Source organism: Thalassophryne amazonica, chromosome 20 (assembly GCF_902500255.1).
Source record: "Thalassophryne amazonica chromosome 20, fThaAma1.1, whole genome shotgun sequence".
Classification (NCBI taxonomy): domain Eukaryota; kingdom Metazoa; phylum Chordata; class Actinopteri; order Batrachoidiformes; family Batrachoididae; genus Thalassophryne; species Thalassophryne amazonica.
Window position 1 is genome coordinate 61,126,013 of NC_047122.1, and position 20,118 is coordinate 61,146,130.

General features: G+C 42.1%; 1 protein-coding gene across 3 annotated transcripts in view; it reads right to left on the reverse strand.

Moving 5' to 3' along the window:
* Positions 1 to 7,468: 7,468 nt before the first annotated feature.
* adcy2b (adenylate cyclase 2b (brain)) overlaps positions 7,469 to 20,118 on the reverse strand; it is a 103,044-nt gene continuing 90,394 nt past the window's right edge. For 2 of the 3 annotated variants that reach the window (XM_034161034.1, XM_034161033.1), the window contains exons 19-25: positions 19,429 to 19,513; positions 15,060 to 15,218; positions 11,040 to 11,186; positions 10,717 to 10,824; positions 8,582 to 8,696; positions 8,328 to 8,452; positions 7,469 to 8,257 (exon numbers count right to left, since the gene is read on the reverse strand). In XM_034161034.1, the coding sequence (XP_034016925.1) occupies positions 8,105 to 8,257; positions 8,328 to 8,452; positions 8,582 to 8,696; positions 10,717 to 10,824; positions 11,040 to 11,186; positions 15,060 to 15,218; positions 19,429 to 19,513 (892 nt within the window). In that variant the 3' untranslated portion in view covers positions 7,469 to 8,104. Of the gene's footprint in view, positions 8,258 to 8,327; positions 8,453 to 8,581; positions 8,697 to 10,716; positions 10,825 to 11,039; positions 11,187 to 15,059; positions 15,219 to 19,428; positions 19,514 to 20,118 lie in introns of those variants that run through there. The other variant, XM_034161035.1, reaches the window with a different exon arrangement.

Genomic DNA, 20,118 nt, shown 5'->3' on the forward strand with positions numbered 1-20,118 from the left:
TCTGAGCTGGGAATGAAGGGCTGGATGTACTTATTATTATAATATAACTTTGTTTTCGCAGCCTCTAACGACTGGGAGTAAGAGAACGTTTTGACTGTTGTGATGTGGTGCTTAGTGTGAAGGAGTGTGAAGGACAGGACACTTCAGGCAGATGCAGAACAGCTGATAACTGCAACAGACGAACGAGATGTGCTGACCTGTGTAAAAGAAAGTGTTCTTCCTTACAGCTGCACTTATTGACGTATGCGTTTATGTTACGGGAAGAAACTTGTCTTGCGTCATCACCCCCACCCTTAGGACAAGTTTTTGTTTATGTGATGAGGGCGTCTCTTAATAAAAAGAGTGGAAAAGCAGGCCAGACTTTAGTGTAGCCTTGGTGTACAGCCTGACTGCACTCCGCGCGTAAAATTTGACTTTCTGTCTCACTGGTGTTTCTTGACTCTGTTTGTCTTGTTAAAGGTTTTAAAAATGTTTGGAGGAGAAAATACCCAACACTACTCATCACTAATTGAAGAAAATAAGAACAACCCCAGGTTTCTTTTCAGCACTGTAGCCAGGCTGACAAAGAGTCAGAGCTCTATTGAGCCGAGTATTCCTTTAACTTTAACTAGTAATGACTTCATGACTTTCTTTGCTAATAAAATTTTAACTATTAGAGAAAAAATTACTCATAACCATCCCAAAGACGTTGTTGTGTGTTGGGGGGTGTGGCTGGATGTTTTGGTGTTCTTTTCTTTTCTTTGCTCCTCAGGTGGCATGGAAACTGATTTGTCTGTGGAGAAGGTACTGGCTGAAGAATCCTCACCCTCATCAACATCATGTGAAGCACCTGTGACTGGTGCTCACATGCAACCTTAAAGACTTTCAGCTGAAGCAGATAATTGGATGACGTTCTGCTTTTAAGTCATGTGTGATTCAAGCAGAACTGCCGGGAACTCGACCTTGTGATGTTCGTTTGTGGGACGCTGGGGACCGCGCCTGGGTTTGACACATCGACCCCGTGGAGCAGGGAAGGGTGGGGACACATGCTGTCAGCACACATTAAAGGTAATTAAGTATGTGACTGATTGTTGATAGTGACTTGGTGTTTTGTTGCATAGTATACTTGAGTTGTGATGTTTTTCCTTCCCACTGTAGCCAAGTGCTTGCTCACAGGGGGTCGTTTTGACCGTTGGGGTTTTACATAATTATTGTATGGCCTTGCCTTACAATATAAAGCGCCTTGGGGCAACTGTTTGTTGTGATTTGGCGCTATATAAAAAAAATTGATTGATTGATTGATTGATGGGAGTTGTGCAGCTTGCTTCTCACTGCTGTGGCGTGCAGGATAGGTGATCCTCCACTTGTTGTGAGAGGCTGCTCATTTGCATAGGGATAAAAGGTACAGGCCTGAATGTGTTGCTGATGGCGTGTGTCTTTTGAAGGATGTTGTTGTGACTGCTGACTTGCCTCACATCTTCTTTGCTTCACAGAGAGTCGGTTTGTCGTGTCCACCTGGGGGGTGTTTGTCTGGTGGTAGTGGGTCCGGGAGCGCCGGACTTCTCTCCTTGCGGGCGCTGGAGAGCGTGCCAGCAGTCACTCCTCCAGAAGGACGTTGGTTTTGGTTTTGTACATTTTATTTAGGCACAGGTGAAAAATAAATTGTTTTTGTTGTTGGAACCGCTTTCTGGTTATTTTTAGCGCTGGGTTCTGTCTGACGCAGGTTCGCTCCTCAATCAGCGTCGACACATAACAGACGTATCATTATCTTTGGCTGCTTTCAGTGATGCCGGTATTTGGTTAGACTCTTTCTCTCCGATTGTTCTGTCTGAGTTATTTTCATTAGTTACTTCATCCAAACCATCATGTCTATTAGACCCCATTCCTACCAGGCTGCTCAAGGAAGCCCTACCATTAATTAATGCTTCGATCTTAAATATGATCAATCTATCTTTATTAGTTGGCTATGTACCACAGGCTTTTAAGGTGGCAGTAATTAAACCATTACTTAAAAAGCCATCACTTGACCCAGCTATCTTAGCTAATTATAGGCCAATCTCCAACCTTCCTTTTCTCTCAAAAATTCTTGAAAGGGTAGTTGTAAAACAGCTAACTGATCATCTGCAGAGGAATGGTCTATTTGAAGAGTTTCAGTCAGGTTTTAAAATTCATCATAGTACAGAAACAGCATTAGTGAAGGTTACAAATGATCTTCTTATGGCCTCAGACAGTGGACTCATCTCTGTGGTTGTTCTGTTAAACCTCAGTGCTGCTTTTGATACTGTTGACCATAAAATTTTATTACAGAGATTAGAGCATGTCATAGGTATTAAAGGCACTGCGCTGCGGTGGTTTGAATCATATTTATCTAATAGATTACAATTTGTTCATGTAAATGGGGAATCTTCTTCACAGACTAAGGTTAATTATGGAGTTCCACAAGGTTCTGTGCTAGGACCAATTTTATTCACTTTATACATGTTTCCCTTAGGCAGTATTATTAGACGGCATTGCTTACATTTTCATTGTTACGCAGATGATACCCAGCTTTATCTATCCATGAAGCCAGAGGACACACACCAATTAGCTAAACTGCAGGATTGTCTTACAAACATAAAGACATGGATGACCTCTAATTTCCTGCTTTTAAACTCAAATAAAACTGAAGTTATTGTAACTCAACAAAAATATAAACGCAACACTTTTGGTTTTGCTCCCATTTTGTATGAGATGAACTCAAAGATCTAAAACTTTTTCCACATACACAATATCACCATTTCCCTCAAATATTGTTCACAAACCAGTCTAAATCTGTGATAGTGAGCACTTCTCCTTTGCTGAGATAATCCATCCCACCTCACAGGTGTGCCATACCAAGATGCTGATTAGACACCATGATTAGTGCACAGGTGTGCCTTAGACTGCCCACAATAAAAGGCCACTCTGAAAGGTGCAGTTTTATCACACAGCACAATGCCACAGATGTCGCAAGATTTGAGGGAGCGTGCAATTGGCATGCTGACAGCAGGAATGTCAACCAGAGCTGTTGCTCGTGTATTGAATGTTCATTTCTCTACCATAAGCCGTCTCCAAAGGCGTTTCAGAGAATTTGGCAGTACATCCAACCAGCCTCACAACCACAGACCACGTGTAACCACATCAGCCCAGGACCTCCACATGCAGCATGTTCACCTCCAAGATCATCTGAGACCAGCCACTCGTACAGCTGCTGAAACAATCGGTTTGCATAACCAAAGAATTTCTGCACAAACTGTCAGAAACCGTCTCAGGGAAGCTCATCTGCATGCTTGTCATCCTCATCGGGGTCTCGACCTGACTCTAGTTCGTCGTTGTAACCGACTTGAGTGGGCAAATGCTCACATTCGCTGGCGTTTGGCATGTTGGAGAGGTGTTCTCTTCACGGATGAATCCCGGTTCACACTGTTCAGGGCAGATGGCAGACAGCGTGTGTGGCGTCGTGTGGGTGAGCGGTTTTCTGATGTCAGTGTTGTGGATTGAGTGGCCCATGGTGGCGGTGGGGTTATGGTATGGGCAGGCATCTGTTATGTATGAAGAACACAGGTGCATTTTATTGATGGCATTTTGAATGCACAGAGATACCGTGACAAGATCCTGAGGCCCATTGTTGTGCCATACACCCAAGAACATCACCTCATGTTGCAGCAGGATAATGCACGGCCCCATGTTGCAAGGATCTGTACACAATTCTTGGAAGCTGAAAATGTCCCAGTTCTTGCATGGCCGGCATACTCACCGGACATGTCACCCATAGAGCATGTTTGGGATGCTCTGGACCGACGTATACGACAGCGTGTACCAGTTCCTGCCAATATCCAGCAACTTCACACAGCCATTGAAGAGGAGTGGACCAACATTCCACAGGCCACAATTGACAACCTGATCAACTCTATGCGAAGGAGATGTGTTGCACTGCATGAGGCAAATGGTGGTCACACCAGATACTGACTAGTATCCCCCCCCTCCAATAAAACAAAACTGCACCTTTCAGAGTGGCCTTTTATTGTGGGCAGTCTAAGGCACACCTGTGCATTAATCATGGTGTCTAATCAGCATCTTGATATGGCACACCTGTGAGGTGGGATGGATTATCTCAGCAAAGGAGAAGTGCTCACTATCACAGATTTAGACTGGTTTGTGAACAATATTTGAGGGAAATGGTGATATTGTGTATGTGGAAAAAGTTTTAGATCTTTGAGTTCATCTCATACAAAATGGGAGCAAAACCAAAAGTGTTGCGTTTATATTTTTGTTGAGTATACTTGGCCCCACAAATCTTAGAAACATGGTGTCTAACCAGATCCTTACTCTGGATGGCATTACCCTGACCTCTAGTAATACTGTGAGAAATCTTAGAGTCATTTTTGATCAGGATATGTCATTCAATGTGCATATTAAACAAATATGTAGGACTGCTTTTTTGCATTTGCGCAATATCTCTAAAATTAGAAAGGTCTTGTTTCAGAGTGATGCTGAAAAACTAATTCATGCATTTATTTCCTCTAGGCTGGACTATTGTAAGTCATTATTATCAGGTTGTCCTAAAAGTTCCCTGAAAAGCCTTCAGTTAATTCAAAATGCTGCAGCTAGAGTGCTAACAGGGACTAGAAGGAGAGAGCATATCTCACCCATATTGGCCTCTCTTCATTAGCTTCCTGTTAATTCTAGAATAGAATTTAAAGTTCTTCTTCTTACTTATAAGGTTTTGAATAATCAGGTCCCATCTTATCTTATGGACCTCATAGTACCATATCACCCCAAAAGAGCGCTTCGGTCTCAGACTGCAGGCTTACTTGTAGTTCCTAGGGTTTGTAAGAGTAGAATGGGAGGCAGAGCCTTCAGCTTTCAGGCTCCTCTCCTGTGGAACCAGCTCCCAATTCAGATCAGGGAGACAGACACCCTCTCTACTTTTAAGATTAGGCTTAAAACTTTCCTTTTTGCTAAAGCTTATAGTTAGGGCTGGATCAGGTGACCCTGAACCATCCCTTAGTTAGGCTGCTATAGACATAGACTGCTGGGGGGTTCCCATGATGCACTGAGTGTTTCTTTCTCTTTTTGCTCTGTATGCACCACTCTGCATTTAATCATTAGTGATTGATCTCTGCTCCCCTCCACAGCATGTCTTTTTCCTGGTTCTCTCCCTCAGCCCCAACCAGTCCCAGCAGAAGATTGCCTCTCCCTGAGCCTGGTTCTGCTGGAGGTTTCTTCCTGTTAAAAGGGAGTTTTTCCTTCCCACTGTTGCCAAGTGCTTGCTCACAGGGGGTCGTTTTGACCGTTGGGGTTTTTCCGTAATTATTGTATGGCCTTGCCTTACAATATACGAGGGCTGTCAATAAAGTATAGGTCCTTTTTATTTTTTCAAAAACTATATGGATTTCATTCATATGTTTTTACGTCAGACATGCTTGAACACTCGTGCGCATGCGTGAGTTTTTCCACGCCTGTCGGTGATGTCATTCGCCTGTGAGCACTCCTTGTGGGAGGAGTCATCCAGCCCCTCGTCGGAATTCCTTTGTCTGAGAAGTTGCTGAGAGACTGGCGCTTTGTTTGATCAAAATTTTTTGTAAACCTGTGAGGCACATCGAAGTGGACACGGTTCGAAAAATTAAGCTGGTTTTCGGTGAAAATTTTAACAGCTGATGAGAGATTTTGAGTTGATACTGTCGCTTTAAGGACTTCCCACGGAGCGAAACGTTGTGCAGCGCTCTCAGGCGCCATCGTCAGCCTGTTTCAAGCTGAAAACCTCCACATTTCAGGCTCTATTGATCCAGGACGTCGTGAGAGAACAGAGAAGTTTCAGAAGAAGTCGTTTTCAGCATTTTATCCGGATATTCCACTGTTAAAGGAGATTTTTTTAATGAAAGACGTGTGGGCGGATTGCAGCGTCGGCTCGCAGCCGCTGCGATGCTCCACCACAGGAAAAACACCTCTGTTGGAAGCCTTAAGGACAAGTTGGAACATGTCCAGCTGTTAATTTCTCATATACTCACTCCACTGAAAGCCATCAAAAGCTGCCTGGATTTTACAAATGGTTATCAACACGGAGGTGTTTTTCCTGTGCCACCGCACCGCGGCAAAAACCGGTAAAAACATATGAATGAAATCCATATAGTTTTTGAAAAAAATAAAAAAGACCTATACTTTGACAGACCTCGTAAGGCGCCTTGGGGCAGGATGTTTTTGTGTTGTTTTCTTTTCTTTGCTCTCCAGGTGGTATGCAAACTGGTTTTTGTCTGTGGAGATGGTGCTGGCAGAAGAGTCCTTCACCCTCATCAACATTATTGGCTGCACTTGAGGAGGATGTCCACGTGCAGGCCTAATGACTCACAGCACCTGTGGATGATGCTCACGTGCAGACTTAAAGACTTTCAGCTGAAGCAGATAATGAGATGGCGTTCTGCATTTAAGCCATGAGTGATTCAAGCAGAATTGCCGGGAACTCGACCTTGTGACGTTTGTTTGTGAGACGCTGAGGACCGCGCCTGGGTTTGACACATCGTGCCTGTGATGGAGGACGGGTGAGGGACACATGCTGTCAGCACACATCAGAGGTGATTGATTGTCTGAATAAGTGTTAATAGTAATTTGGTATTTTGTTGCGCAGTATATTTGAGCATTGATGAGAATTGTACAGCTCGCTTCTCACAGCCGTGGCGTGCGGACTGATGATCCTCCACCTGTTGTGAGAAGCTGCTCATTTACATAAAGCTTAAATTCAGACCTGAATGTGTTGCTGATAGTGTGTTCCTTTTGAAGGATATTAGTTGTAGCTGTTGACTTACCTCACCTCTTCTATCCTTCACAGAGTCAGTTTGTCGTGTCCACCTGGGGGGTGTTTGGCGGTGAACTTGAGTCCAGAAGCGCCGGGCTTAGATCCCTTTGGGCGCTGGAGAGCGCGCCGTCCTTCACTCCGCCAGACAAACGCACTTTTATGTTGTACACAATTATTGCACGAAAGGGAAATAAATGTTTTGTTTTTGGAACCGCTTTCTGGTTATTTAGCGCTGGGTTCAGTCAGACGCAGGTCCGCTCCTCAACCCGCGTCTGCACATAACATTGGCGCTATATAAATAAAATTGAAATTGAATTGAAAGGGCATCCGGCGTAAAAAGTTGCGCCAATTCAACATGCAGATCCACCTTGGATTTGCTGTGGCGACCCCGAGTGCAAACAAGAGCGCAGCCAAAGGGACTTAATATCCACTGATGTCATCGTTAGCAGTAACAGGTAGAAAGCTACTCAGGCTGTGGAGTAACTAGTGGTAAGCATTACATTTTTGTGAAATTTGGGGTGACCTGGGGTGGGGGGGGGGGGCTTTAGGGTTATGGTTAGATGAACTAATAGATTAAATAACTTGTTGTGATGTCGTCACAAATTTGGCGTGACATCAGGATGGATAATGTGCTGCATTTGCAAAGACACAACAAAGACACAAACACCGAGGAGTTCAATATGTAAAAAAAATTTAATGAATACCAAAATGATGGACAGCGAATGTTTTCCACACATTTCTATTGATTTCAAATGGATTATTAAAAAAAAGCTCTAGTTTCCTCTGGAATGTTGTGTCTGAGGCGACTTACTGTTAGAAACGATGCTCCAAAGCAAAAACTATAATTTGCAGGTTTTGGCAAACGACCAACCACACTCGCAAATTCCTCTACATGACAATTAACTATTCTAACATCCATTTAGATTAAAAGGGAACAAAATTGTCTCCTGGTGCCAACCAGTCACATGAAAAACACCTCGGCAGGCAGTTCCGTTTGCTCAAGTGTAACGTGATGCACTTGTAGCAGCACACCGCCGTTATTGTACAGATGAGTGACTACAGCCTTCAAAAGCTTCACTTATTCAGCAGACCTCCGCTTCTTCAGAGACTCCTTCGTACAAAGTGCTTGTGATGCTTGAGATGTGAGAAGCCTCTAAAGAGCAGCGCTGAAGGAGTAAAGTGGGTGCGTGCACCTCGGCACTGCACTCGGCACAAAAGCGGCTCTGCTGGCTTCTGGTGATGGGATACAGTTAGAAAGCAGCGTGACTAATCACATTCTGAGGGAGAGTGTGTTTGTTCAGCGGTGTGGTGCGTTCAAGGCATCACGGTCCCTTGTGACAGAGATCGACTCATCTCTGTGTGAACAAAGTAGGTCTTGAGCTTTCCTTTGCCCTTCACGTTGATGATGCCTCGGCAGGAACACGAGTACCCCAGACCTGATAAAATACGACTCGTCTCCTCAGTGACCTGTACGGAAACACAGTTAGGGAATTTGATCGGATTAAAATATGTGCTACAGGAAGACGAACAGGCCCACCTGGATTTTTCCAAGTACTCCTGTGGTCTCCATTCTACTGGCCACGTTCACGCTGTTTCCCCAGATGTCATATTGCGGTTTCTGGGCCCCAATAACACCCGCAATCACTGGCCCGTGGTTTATCCCTACTCACAGAAACAACAAATCAGAGGACCAGTTCTTTCAAATGCTTGCATGTGATTAAATATCATTTCTGATTCCACAAAGAAGATAATAATTCCATTTGAAAAGGTGATGAAAAGAAAGGTCCTCACCTATTCTGAGTCTGAAATCATTGAAGGAGTGTTTATTGATGATGTCAAGCTTTCCCACGAGAGCAAACGCGAACTCCACCATGGTGCCGATGTGCATGTACTGTCTGTCATGTTCCTGAGGGAGGCACACAGAGGGACACAATAATGTAATGCACTCGTCCTTTGCATCACTACAGAAACGTGTATTTGCTGCAGCTAGGTAAAATGTTGCACCCTCTTGGACTTTCTTCTGCTACTGGGGTTCCTCAACCTGTACGCTGGATCATGCACAGACAAATGCACCACATGGCCAAAATGTTGGAGCTTATGTTCCCTCAGAATGCAAGTAGGACACCCCATCTGAGTCTCCATAAGTAACTGTTCATTTGAGATAAAGTCTTCCAGGAGTACTGAAGGATCCACCAAAGAGACCAAGTACCAAATACATCTAGTCATCACCTTAGGTCATGGGCGTCAAACTGATTCCAGAAAGGGCCAAGAGGGTGCAGGTTTTCTTTGCAACCACCAACTCCACTTCCTACTTAAAACCAAAGTTCAGTTAAAAAAGGCACTTCTAAATGTCACAAACTTTGACCTCCAAGTATTTTTGTATAAAAATTTGGATTTCTAAAGTTTTACAGTTCTTGAGTTTTAGGATGCGGAAGGTTTTGCCATCCAGACTTATGGACGGATAGGCAGAAGGACAGATGGAAAGACAACAATTTCTCTCAGCCTGTCCCAGCAGTCATTGGGGAGGATGCACCCTGAACAGGACACCAGTCTGTCACAGGGCTGACACATATAGACAAACACATTTACACTCTCACACACACCTACGGTCAATTTAGAGTCACCAGTTCATCTAGCCTACATGTCTTTGGAGGTGGGAGGAAGCCGGAGCACCTGGAGAGAACCCACAGAAACATGAGGAAAACATGCAAACTCCACACAGAAAGGCCACAAATCTGAAGCAAACATGGGACCTTCTTCCTTTGAGGCAGCAGTGCTAAACGAACACCGGCCAGTCCTCCTCCTCATGCCAATCCTTCGCGTTGAAAGGAGCCAGCTGAGGTGGTTCAGGCATCTGGTAAGGATGTCTCCTCGGCGCCTCCTTTGGGAGGTGTTCCAGGCACATCCAGCTGGGAGGAGACCCTGGGGAAGACCCAGAACTAGGTGGAGAGATTATATCTCCACACTGGCCTGGGAACCCATCAGGATCCTCCAGACAAAGGTAGTAAATGTGGCCCGGGGGAAAGGGAATTTTCGGGTTACCTACTGGAGCTGTTGTCCACTTGACCCGATCCCGGATAAGGTCCCGGTGGAAGATGAATGAATGAAATATTAAATAAAAATACACAAGGAAAATAATTTTAATAATGTAATTATTGTATTTACTCTGGCTTAATCTGTTCCTCAAGGTGATGCTTGTTGTCTTCGCGTAACATGTGAATTTCACTTATTATAATCTCCAACAGGAACAAAGCCTTTAAACTAGTTAGCTGATTTAAGTTTCTCTTAAATTTAGTCAAAACTAACTGGTTTGCTGATGGTTGTCAAAGCTAGCTGAAATGCTAATCCACTTACAAAAAAGTTAGCATCAGCTAACTAATTTGCTGATTAGCTGAACTGTGCCCACCACTGGATTTGGACCCATGTGGATTACATGGGCACATCGGCATCATGGAACCCTAAGAATATGGTAGACCTCAAGTTCTGGGTGAAATGAAAGAAATTATGTGAAATTAAGGCACAAAGGTAGCGACCGGCACATTCAGTCATCATAGGCCACCGGGGAAGGCCTACTGTGTCAATACAGTCACAAGAATTTTACTTGGCTTGCCAAAATTTAGTGGGCGGGAAGATGAATGTTTTACACGCAGTCACATGGTCTAATATAACCTTTGAACCTTGCACATACAGAACCACACTTCCTCTACGTTGTAAGATCTCATGGTGCAAACTCACTACATTTGCCATGGAATCTTTTCAATATACCACAGAAATAAAGGTACTGTACTTTATAATAAGTAGATTTCAACATGAAGTCAATTTCATCACATTTTTGTAGACAATCGAAGCGTACTGTTACGTCAAATGCAACGCACGTGTATTTCTACTCATGGTGTCACGTGAAGTGTGTAAAAACAACAGCGTGCCTGTGCGCACTCTGGTCCAGGGGTCACGTTGAGTCCGGTTGCAGCCATGTACGTGCTCCCGATGGTCTTTATCTTCTCCACGCCGCTGAATTTCGGCTTGGACAGCAGCTGGGAAAAGACGAGAACACAACACGTGATGCAATCGCACGACGAGCAGAGGAAGTAACACCAGATATCAACCAAGTTCAGCGAAAATATGTCCGCTTCTCCTCCACGCTGGCACAGACAGGCCGCGTTTCCTTCTTTAAAGACGTAAACAGAAAATATTTTTCTTGCCTGAAAGGAAGTCGAACTGTCAGACGGGGTTTATGAAAGCAGTTTACCTCATCAAAGTCTGCTATGATCTCGTTGAGGAGACGGAGGCACTCCAGTCCTTCCTTATTAACATCAGACTCAGTGTAGAACTCTTTGAAGTCCGGGATGGAGGCGAACATCACGCACACCGACTCGTACGACTGGTGATATAGGTCCTGAGAGTGAGAGAGCAGACAGTAACAGCGGGATGTGTCGTACTGATCAATCAGTGGTTCAGAACACACTAGTGATCAGCGGCTTCAAAAGCACACAACGCCGACTTTAATCATCTCTGTGAGGACAAATGGCCACTGCAGCCGGAAAACGGTTAAAGAAGACATCACGGGACAAATCCAGCAGGAAGAGTCACGACGCAGAGCTGAGGGGAAAACGCACAATAACACTGGGAAAGGAGAGAAATAGAAAGTCAGCTCCATCAGTTCAAGTATGTAAAAAGAGAGAGAGTGCGGAGAAAATATTGAGGAAGTAGTACTGAGAAACACAAACGGGACGAGATGTCACCATATTTGCAGTATTTGATTTCGCCCAACTGTCGGTCAATTCATAAGAAGAGGAGGGGTGTGGGGAAAACCAGCGTGACCTGGCGTGGGATGAATGAAACCCAAACACGTCCATCTTTCTCGTAGTTACTAGGATTAGCTAACATGATTATCTAACGTGTCTTTTAGTGAACTTGACCCTGGCTTTGAATAACGGGCAGCTTGGCTGTGGGTATTAAAAGCTACGGCCTACAAAAACCATGGTGCTATCAGTGTAGCTAACATTACCTAGCTATCGAGACCAGGTTCTCCACAAACATGAGTTGCGTGGGAGGAGAGGGGCGGCCGCATATCCGGCCGCGCCCCAGTCCAGTCACGAGCGGCTCTGCTCACCGGGCCCCCCCCCGGGGGGAAGGCCCAGCTATCAGGGGCCAACCGAAAATCCACAGCGCTTCGGTATCGCTTCGTCTAGGCAGGATTCTGACTTAGAGGCGTTCAGTCATAATCCCACAGATGTTAGCTTCGCACCATTGGCTCCTCAGCTATTTAGCTATTTACCTGCTATTTAGTGCTAATTGTGCTAACATACAAGTTAAATAATACTAAAATTTCAATCACTGAAAATACTGGAGTACGGACTTCTTGTGCACCCTGTTATTAGAAATAACTGCACGGCAAGACATATTATTTTGGATGTGCATTACAGAATTAGATTGTGATCCGATCATGAAATGGAGTAGATTTTCGTGATGAGGCAGTCTAAGCCTCACTATTGCCCCACGGTGGATCTGTAGAACAGCCCAGTCTCACGATAGTTTGTGGTTGTGATATCATCACAAAAATCTACTACATTTTGTGAGGGTATCGTGGTCTAATAGATTAGATCACTTAACGTGATGCCATCACAAACTGCTGTGGGACTGTGTACTTAAGATGCTAGGAAAGAGCTAGCACCCTGTTAGCGGTCAGCTGCCAACTATACAGTTGCCATAAAGGAAAAACAGCTGTAGAGACCAAAACCGTTTTTTTTTTTTTTTAATTTACTTATTTATTTTGTACTATGGTGTAAATATGTTTATTTCTGCCCTAAATTTGAGAATTTTTAACATGACGTTCTATGGGGAAAGCAAATATCAAAGCTTGCAACAAAAAATATGAATAATGAATAAAAAACAAACTGTTAGTTCTGTTTAGTTCTTACAAACAAACAAACAAAAGAAGTCTTTGAGGAGTCATGTGTTTGTGTTCTTGCCATGTACAAACAGAATTTTAAGTCTTTGAGGATGTTTAACCTGAACCATCAACAATATTTAACTTTTCAAGTTTGATAAAAAAAAAAACAATTTTGCACAATATGATCACTGTCAATATCAACAGTGTCTCAATGTAAAGTGACACATTTCAGAAATATTCCGTTTATAATATATTACTGTGTACAGCCATTTCACATACTGAATGGGCCCAAAACTTGTAAAATATCTAATATTCATTAATTAAAAATACAACGTGTGAGCAGTTTTCCCTTTAAAAAGACATAATTTGTTTTTGGGATTCTCCTGCAATTCATAAGACAATCAACTTGCATGTAATTATTATTATTATATTGTTGTTATTACATTACTGAGTGCTCATTGGCTACTCTGTGTTTGTGTTATCACGAACCAGGCAGCAAGTGCTGTTGTTTTCTATTTTTAATTTGAAAATGTTTGTAATTAGTTGATTTGTATCTCTAAAAGGGTCATATTATGCAAAATCGCCCCCTCGCCCCACCATCTGTCACATTTAAATTTTAAACATCCTCAAGTCCCATAATTCTGTGACAGCGCATGTAAAAACTGCCCCGCTGTAAAGAAAATGTAGGCATGAAATGACCCTGATGTGTCAGAATTTCAGATCTGGACAAGTTTTCTTTGTGAGACACACCCACTGAGTCCATGTGCTCATGATAACTTAAACAAAATTAGTGTGATTTCCACTAACTTTGAACCAGACATCACAAATGAGTGTATCTCATAAGTGTTCAAATTTGAGTGTGATTGGGTTTGATAAAGACGTTTTATGTTCCATTCAATTTACTGGACACAATATTAATTACATTTTTTTTTCTATATCAACTGGTTGCTTTCCTTACCAAACCAATCAGTCACAACAAACACATCAATACTTGACCTATATACATTATAAACCTGTGTAAATCCCATTGTGTTAGTGTATGCTCTTTTTACCACATGTGGTGACTCATATCAGCTAGTTACAAACATATAGAATATAAACCCTTCATAATATCATTTAAAATATATATTTGAAATAGTGAAAAAAATGTTTACAGCTTAAAAATTTGATGCTCATGACGACTCCCCCCCCCCCCACTACTTTTTTTTCCAAAGAAAGTTTTACACACTGTACATACTGTGTATAGTTAATACCAGTGATGCCGGTAACGTGTTACTTAGTAATGCATTACTCTAATCTAACCACTTTTTTAGCAACGAGTAATATAACGCGTTAATTTTTCCAAATCAGTAATCAGATTAAAGTTACTTCTCAAAGTCACTGTGCGTTACTATTACGTATTTTTGCATTGTGGGTCGATAGCAGCATTAAACTTGGTCCGTGGGCAGGGGGTCGGGGTTCGACTGAACTGTCCAGTTACGACTCGTCTTCACTTCTTAAAGTGCGGTGACAACAGCACACCTGCACTGAGCTTTACAAAGACATTTTTATGTTTTTTTTTTCCTCCTTTATTTAGAATTCTGAGCTGAGCCGCTCGGTATTTGCTCACTAAAAACAGCTGATCCTCGCAATGCGTCAACAACTAACACTATTTTCCACTCAAATGCACCTAGACTCTCTTTCTGAGGACCACATGATGTGAAAACGCAATAAAACTTTCTTACCTATAAATCTGGTCATGTTTTCTGCATAAATAAATGTTATCCATTCTTTGTGCTCAAACGCCAAAGCAGGGGCGAATCCAGATGGAATGGGGGTGTGGGGCAAGGATGTCCCCCCCACAACACCCCTAGATTAAAGGTCCAGTTTTGAAGCCTTTTTTTTTACTACAACTACTAATACTACTTATAATAATAATAATTTTGACAAGTAAAATTTTTAGAGAGAATTTAAATGTTAGAAAAATGTTAGAATGAATTTAATAGTTACATTTATAAACAATGTAGGTTCGAAATTGCAAGTTTTACTGTTACAGTGCTGTCAGCAGTTAAATATGAGGTCAAGAAAGAGGTCTTTATTTTACTTTTTATAAAACAAGTATTTATTTTCACTGAAGTCAAGAAAGGGTGACTATAAAGTGAGTTTTGGCAAAACAAGTATCATTGTCATGTTGAGGTGGCAGAGAGTTGTCGGCAGCTGGAGAAAGTAACTAAAAAAGTAACTAGTACTTTTATTTTTACTTTTTCAAGGAGTAATCAGTAATTGGATTACTTTTTCAAAGTAACTGTGGCAACACTGGTTAATACACATTAAAAAAAACATGAAATCCACAAAGTGGCATAAATTTAAAATCACACCGTTTTCACAGGAATTCACCTCGTTCTTCCAGTGGCGGCCTAGGAAGTGCTCTGCAACATGGGCAGGTAAAACATTCTCCAGCAGAACTCGGTTGAGGTTCTCCATAGTTTCAATCTCCTCGCACTCCCTCTTGAACTTGTCCCTCCACAGAAAGTCCAACCTGCAGTAATATTCATTCTTTTACAGGAGGACACAGAGTAAAGAGAAGAAGATCTGTGTCACTTATACTCTGCAAGAACAGACGTCTTAAATGAGAGCAGAGAAAATTACACAGCAAGAAACTAGATGGGTCTCAGGAATTATTTGTCCAAAATATAAGAGGGTATCTCAGAGATGGGCTGTTTGTATTCGGGTCTAATCATTGCCACCAAATGGAGCGTGTATAGATTTTCCAGGAAATGTAACAAGCCGAAACTAAAGAGTGCACTTTGTATTCATAGACAATTCTTAGAGTCAATAACACGGCAGTGAAGCGGTGCAGTGCGCTGTGCTCTCGTCGCCAAACTCGAGCAAATTCCAGACAACAGCATTGTTTTGCATAAAAAATAGCCACTGCTTCTTTTTTATGCTTGAGGGCGATTTAAACACCTCAAAACATGTCAGTGAGTCTCATCTACAGGGGTCAGAATGGTCTGTGTGTGTTTATGATGCATCCCCTGAACACACCATCACTCTGATCATACACAGTATACCAGGAGCCCCTAAACCACGTGTGGGCTGCCCCCTACAGGCTGAGTGTAGATGTGCGTGGGAGCACTCTGCTGTGAGATGTGCTCCACCTGTGGTTATTAGACAAAATGCATATGCGTAGACACATACACATACGCACGCTGAATAGCGTTCCCGTGAGACTGACGTGTGGTGCCAATTTAGTAGATTCCTGCAGCGGCCTGCGCTGGGAAGCCGCACTGCTGCTAGCCCGAGGCTTAACCAGGATGAAGATGAGCTTTCAGGCCTCTTAGGACAGTCACTGTGCTCCATTTGTGTTACACAGAGAATGTGTGCTTGGCATTGTTCACGAGTGCACACAGACCGCTGTTGCTGAGGAGAAAAGTCTGGTGTAGGAGACTAAAAAGGGTACCGGAGTTAGAAAGTAGGTCAGGAGAAGGGAAGCTCATTCCACATGCTGTTTAGAAACAAGATAACGAGGGTATGAATGAGCATTGGCTTGCCAACTGAAAAATAAAGTGGGTAGTCTGCTTTTTCAGAAGACTAATGTCTAAGGAGTATTTGTGCCACTTTTGGTGCTTGTACCACCAATTGAAAGATTCTTATGTAAATATTCTGCTATCTGTTGCACTACAGTGGCAGCAGCACAAGCAACTCATCCCACACTTCCATATCTTCAGCCTAGTCCTGTCACTCTTCCCGAGGGACCCCCAAGGCGCTCCCAAGCCAGGTGGGAACTATAATCTCTCCAACATGTCTTGGGCCTCCTTCCTTTTGAACGTGCCTTGAAGACCTCCCTAGTGAGATGACCACCTCAGCTGATGGTTCAGGCACCATCATCATGATCATCATCTACTATAATACTATACTATATAATACAAATAATTAATGTTTATGTGTTCAATGGTAGACAGATAGATAGATAGCTTTATTTATCATTGTCATGACAACAACGAGATTTGCACACTCACATAGCACAGACAAACCGCAATTAATCCACAATTATTACTTGTTCACCGTAATAATAGTACACATCAGAAATTAAGATGAATTAAGTATGAATACTTAATTACGTATTAAGTACGAATATTTTATGAGGTGAAAGATGGAATGGACCATTCAACGAGGCGAAATATTCGTTCCATTGAAAGAATGAAAAAACATTCATTATTTGTTTTATATAACACCTAACATAGATCCTTGTCATTTGATATTTTATTAATTTATAAACAACAGAAAAGGGACTTACATTTGGCTCCTTTAAATTCTCGTCCATCAGCAAAACAAACGCTGCTATCTTTAGCTAAACGCTGCCGTTGGTAGTGTGAGCGTGCAGTGGTCGGGGCGTGCAATAGCAAATTTCATATAGCATCAAAATTACACGCTAAAAAAGAACTATTGCACAGTCAAAGAAAACACAATGGCAAATACTATGAATAATCCATGTCACGTGACATACAACCCACCAATCAAATGACAAGGATCCATTCAACCGTTATATAAAATACCATAATTTGAGAAATGTTTATTTGTTCCACTACTCCTCTGAAGTGCTTGGCCCAGTTTGCACTCAACTATATCTTAGTTTGCTGATTAATCTATATGGTCTGTGTTTGTTTTTTGTTTTTTGTCATTTGTTGTTATGAGTCTATATATATAAATATATATATATTTTTTTTTTTCTTTTTTTTTTTTTTTTTTCAAAACACAGCTCCCCTCCCTCCTGGTGACGCTGACCCAGAATAAAAACAGAAAAACTTTGATTGTGGTTCTCAAGGGTGATCCAGTTTTGGCTACAGATGCTCTAAGGGGACTCTGGATGTGCAGAGCATCTGCTTTAGGGTCAGCGCTGATGGATGTTACTCCAAAATAAGACGTCACACCCTCTCTCAGATCTGTGCCAACCAAGTTTAGCTCTCATATAGCCACAGGATGGAGACGACTGGTTGGGCTGATGCCTCTGAAGCTAGTACAGAAGTGTGTTAAAATAAAACAGAATGTTCTCTATTTATAATAAACCCCTATCACATAGATCTATAAGTAGTTGAATACTGACATTTTTTAGTTTTTGCAGTTTTGCCTCTTTACGCCACCACAATGGAGGTGAAATGAAACAATCAACATCTGCCTGTAGTGTGGACTTTCATAACCATTTAGGGATTAGAGCCATTTTATACACAGCCTTCTTCAACCTATGTAAGACTTTTGATTCAGTCAAAAGAGAAACCATATTGGTGATCTGAAGGAAGTATGGCTGTCCAGATTGATCATGCTGACCCGCTTGCTTAATGATAAGAATGCAGCAAGATGTTAGATATATCTGTGCATTTATATACCATTTTGTTTTGATAGTAAGTAAACACTTTACTTAAAGCATCCTATATTTTTACAATGAGTCTGTTATCTGCTTAAACATGCTTGTGGAACTGGATTTGACTGGTTTTAGCGCTTAGAACAAAGAAAATCAAGTTATCATGGGTTTCGTCTTCACAAAAAGTTTGGGCAGGGGTCAGGACCTCCCTCTGTGCCCACGAGAGACCAGTAATTTAATTTAATTTATTTTTAATTTTAATTTACTTCATTGATATAGCACCAAATCACAACACAGCTGCATCAAGGTGCTTCACACAAGTAAGGTTTAACCTTACCAACCCCCAGAACAAGCACACAGGCGACAGTGGTAAGGAAAAACTCCCTAGGATGATCTGAGGAAGAAACCTCAAGCAGACCAGACTCAAAGGGGTGACCCTCTGCTTGGGCCATGCTACCGACACACTTGACAATACAAATATACAGGAAATTTTGGGAGTCCATGTAAGTCCAGTAAGAGAAGGATTTGCAAAATAAGGTCCACCTTTTGTGACGCCCATATTGCGTTTTATAAAAACTATTTCAGTTTCTTTGTTCGGCGTTCTGGACAGGTGGATCTCCTGCGAGAGAGAAGTTCTCCAGAATCCAGGCCTGTTTTTCCACCGTGATTTTGAATAAATGTAATCTGAGAAATAGTTTAACTTTGTACTTTGTAAGGGACAGTATTACAATAAGAACCGGGGTAAGACTAACAAAGTGGAACCATTTCCTGTGAAAGTGCGAGTCAAACGAGGCAGTGTACTAGCCCCCTCATTGTCTGCTCTTTACATGGGTGCTGTCTTGCAATTAGCAGAGCATCAACTGAGAAAACATGGAGTTAAATTAGATTACCGTTATGATGGCAATTTGTTCAATCTAACCCGGCTATAAGACAAAACAAAAGTGTCTAGTAAGTATCCCCCTGTATGGTTCTGAAAGTTGGATTATGTACAGATATCAAGTAAAACACTTGTAGAGTAGAAATTTCACCGAAGATATTTACGTACAATCATAAATATCAAGTGGTGTGATCTCATAACCAATGCTCAGGTTCTTGACTGGTGCTCTGTGGCAAGAATTGAGACTATGTTGTAACAGAATAGATCACGATAGTATGGTCATATGGCTAGAATGGATGCACATTGCCTACCTAAACAGTTTCTTTTTGGTCATCTTTCTACAGGAACCAGAAGCATTGGTGCTCCTAAGAAGAGATTTAAGGATGTCCCTAAAAGGACCTTCAAAAAAGACTGTGAGATGAATAACTGGGGCACAGCCCCATCAGATAGACTCATAGGATGAATTCCTTTGCAGTGCATGACCCGTGCTAAGTTTAAGAACATATTTGAAACATTCAGCGGTTACTGACCTGCCTCGCTAATACCAGCAAAGTGATGAAGAAGATGAAGAGAGACACAGAGCCCATGGTCTTCAGGTCCTTCAGGACACCTGGTCTGCAGAGGGAGAACAGATGGCTTCATTTTATCATCATGCAAACATATTGTTCATATTTAGGGTATTTCCCCTAGTATAAGTCACGCTTTGTTTGTTTATTTACTAGTTTGGGATGTCCTACATCGTATACATGCATTCATTAATAGTAACAATAATAAGTATTTATATCAGGATTTCTCAAGAATTAAAGCACAAAACAAGAAAAAAATACCAAAAATAAAATCTACACTATAACAACGTACAAAAGTCCCAAATCATCCCTGAAAAAAGTAGTTCATTCCTTTTATCTACTTTTAATAGTAAGAAATTTAATGCAGTTGTGTTTTACTCATTTTTTGCTCCTGTTATCAGTCTCATACAATTCACAAAGCTCAACCCCAAAAAGAACTCTTGTTGCTGTACTCTGTGGGAGTATTTCTACTGCTGCCTTCCATCAGAGGGCAACACGTGTTATGAAGGAGTTGGGAGAAAGCTGTTCAGAGCCTCAGTTCTAGAAGAAACTAAACCACGGGAAAGCACCAAGGGGATTGGTCTTTGGAGAGTGGCAACTGCTGCGGTATAGCAGTGCCCAGGTACCTGAGGTGACTCACATGGATGGACACCT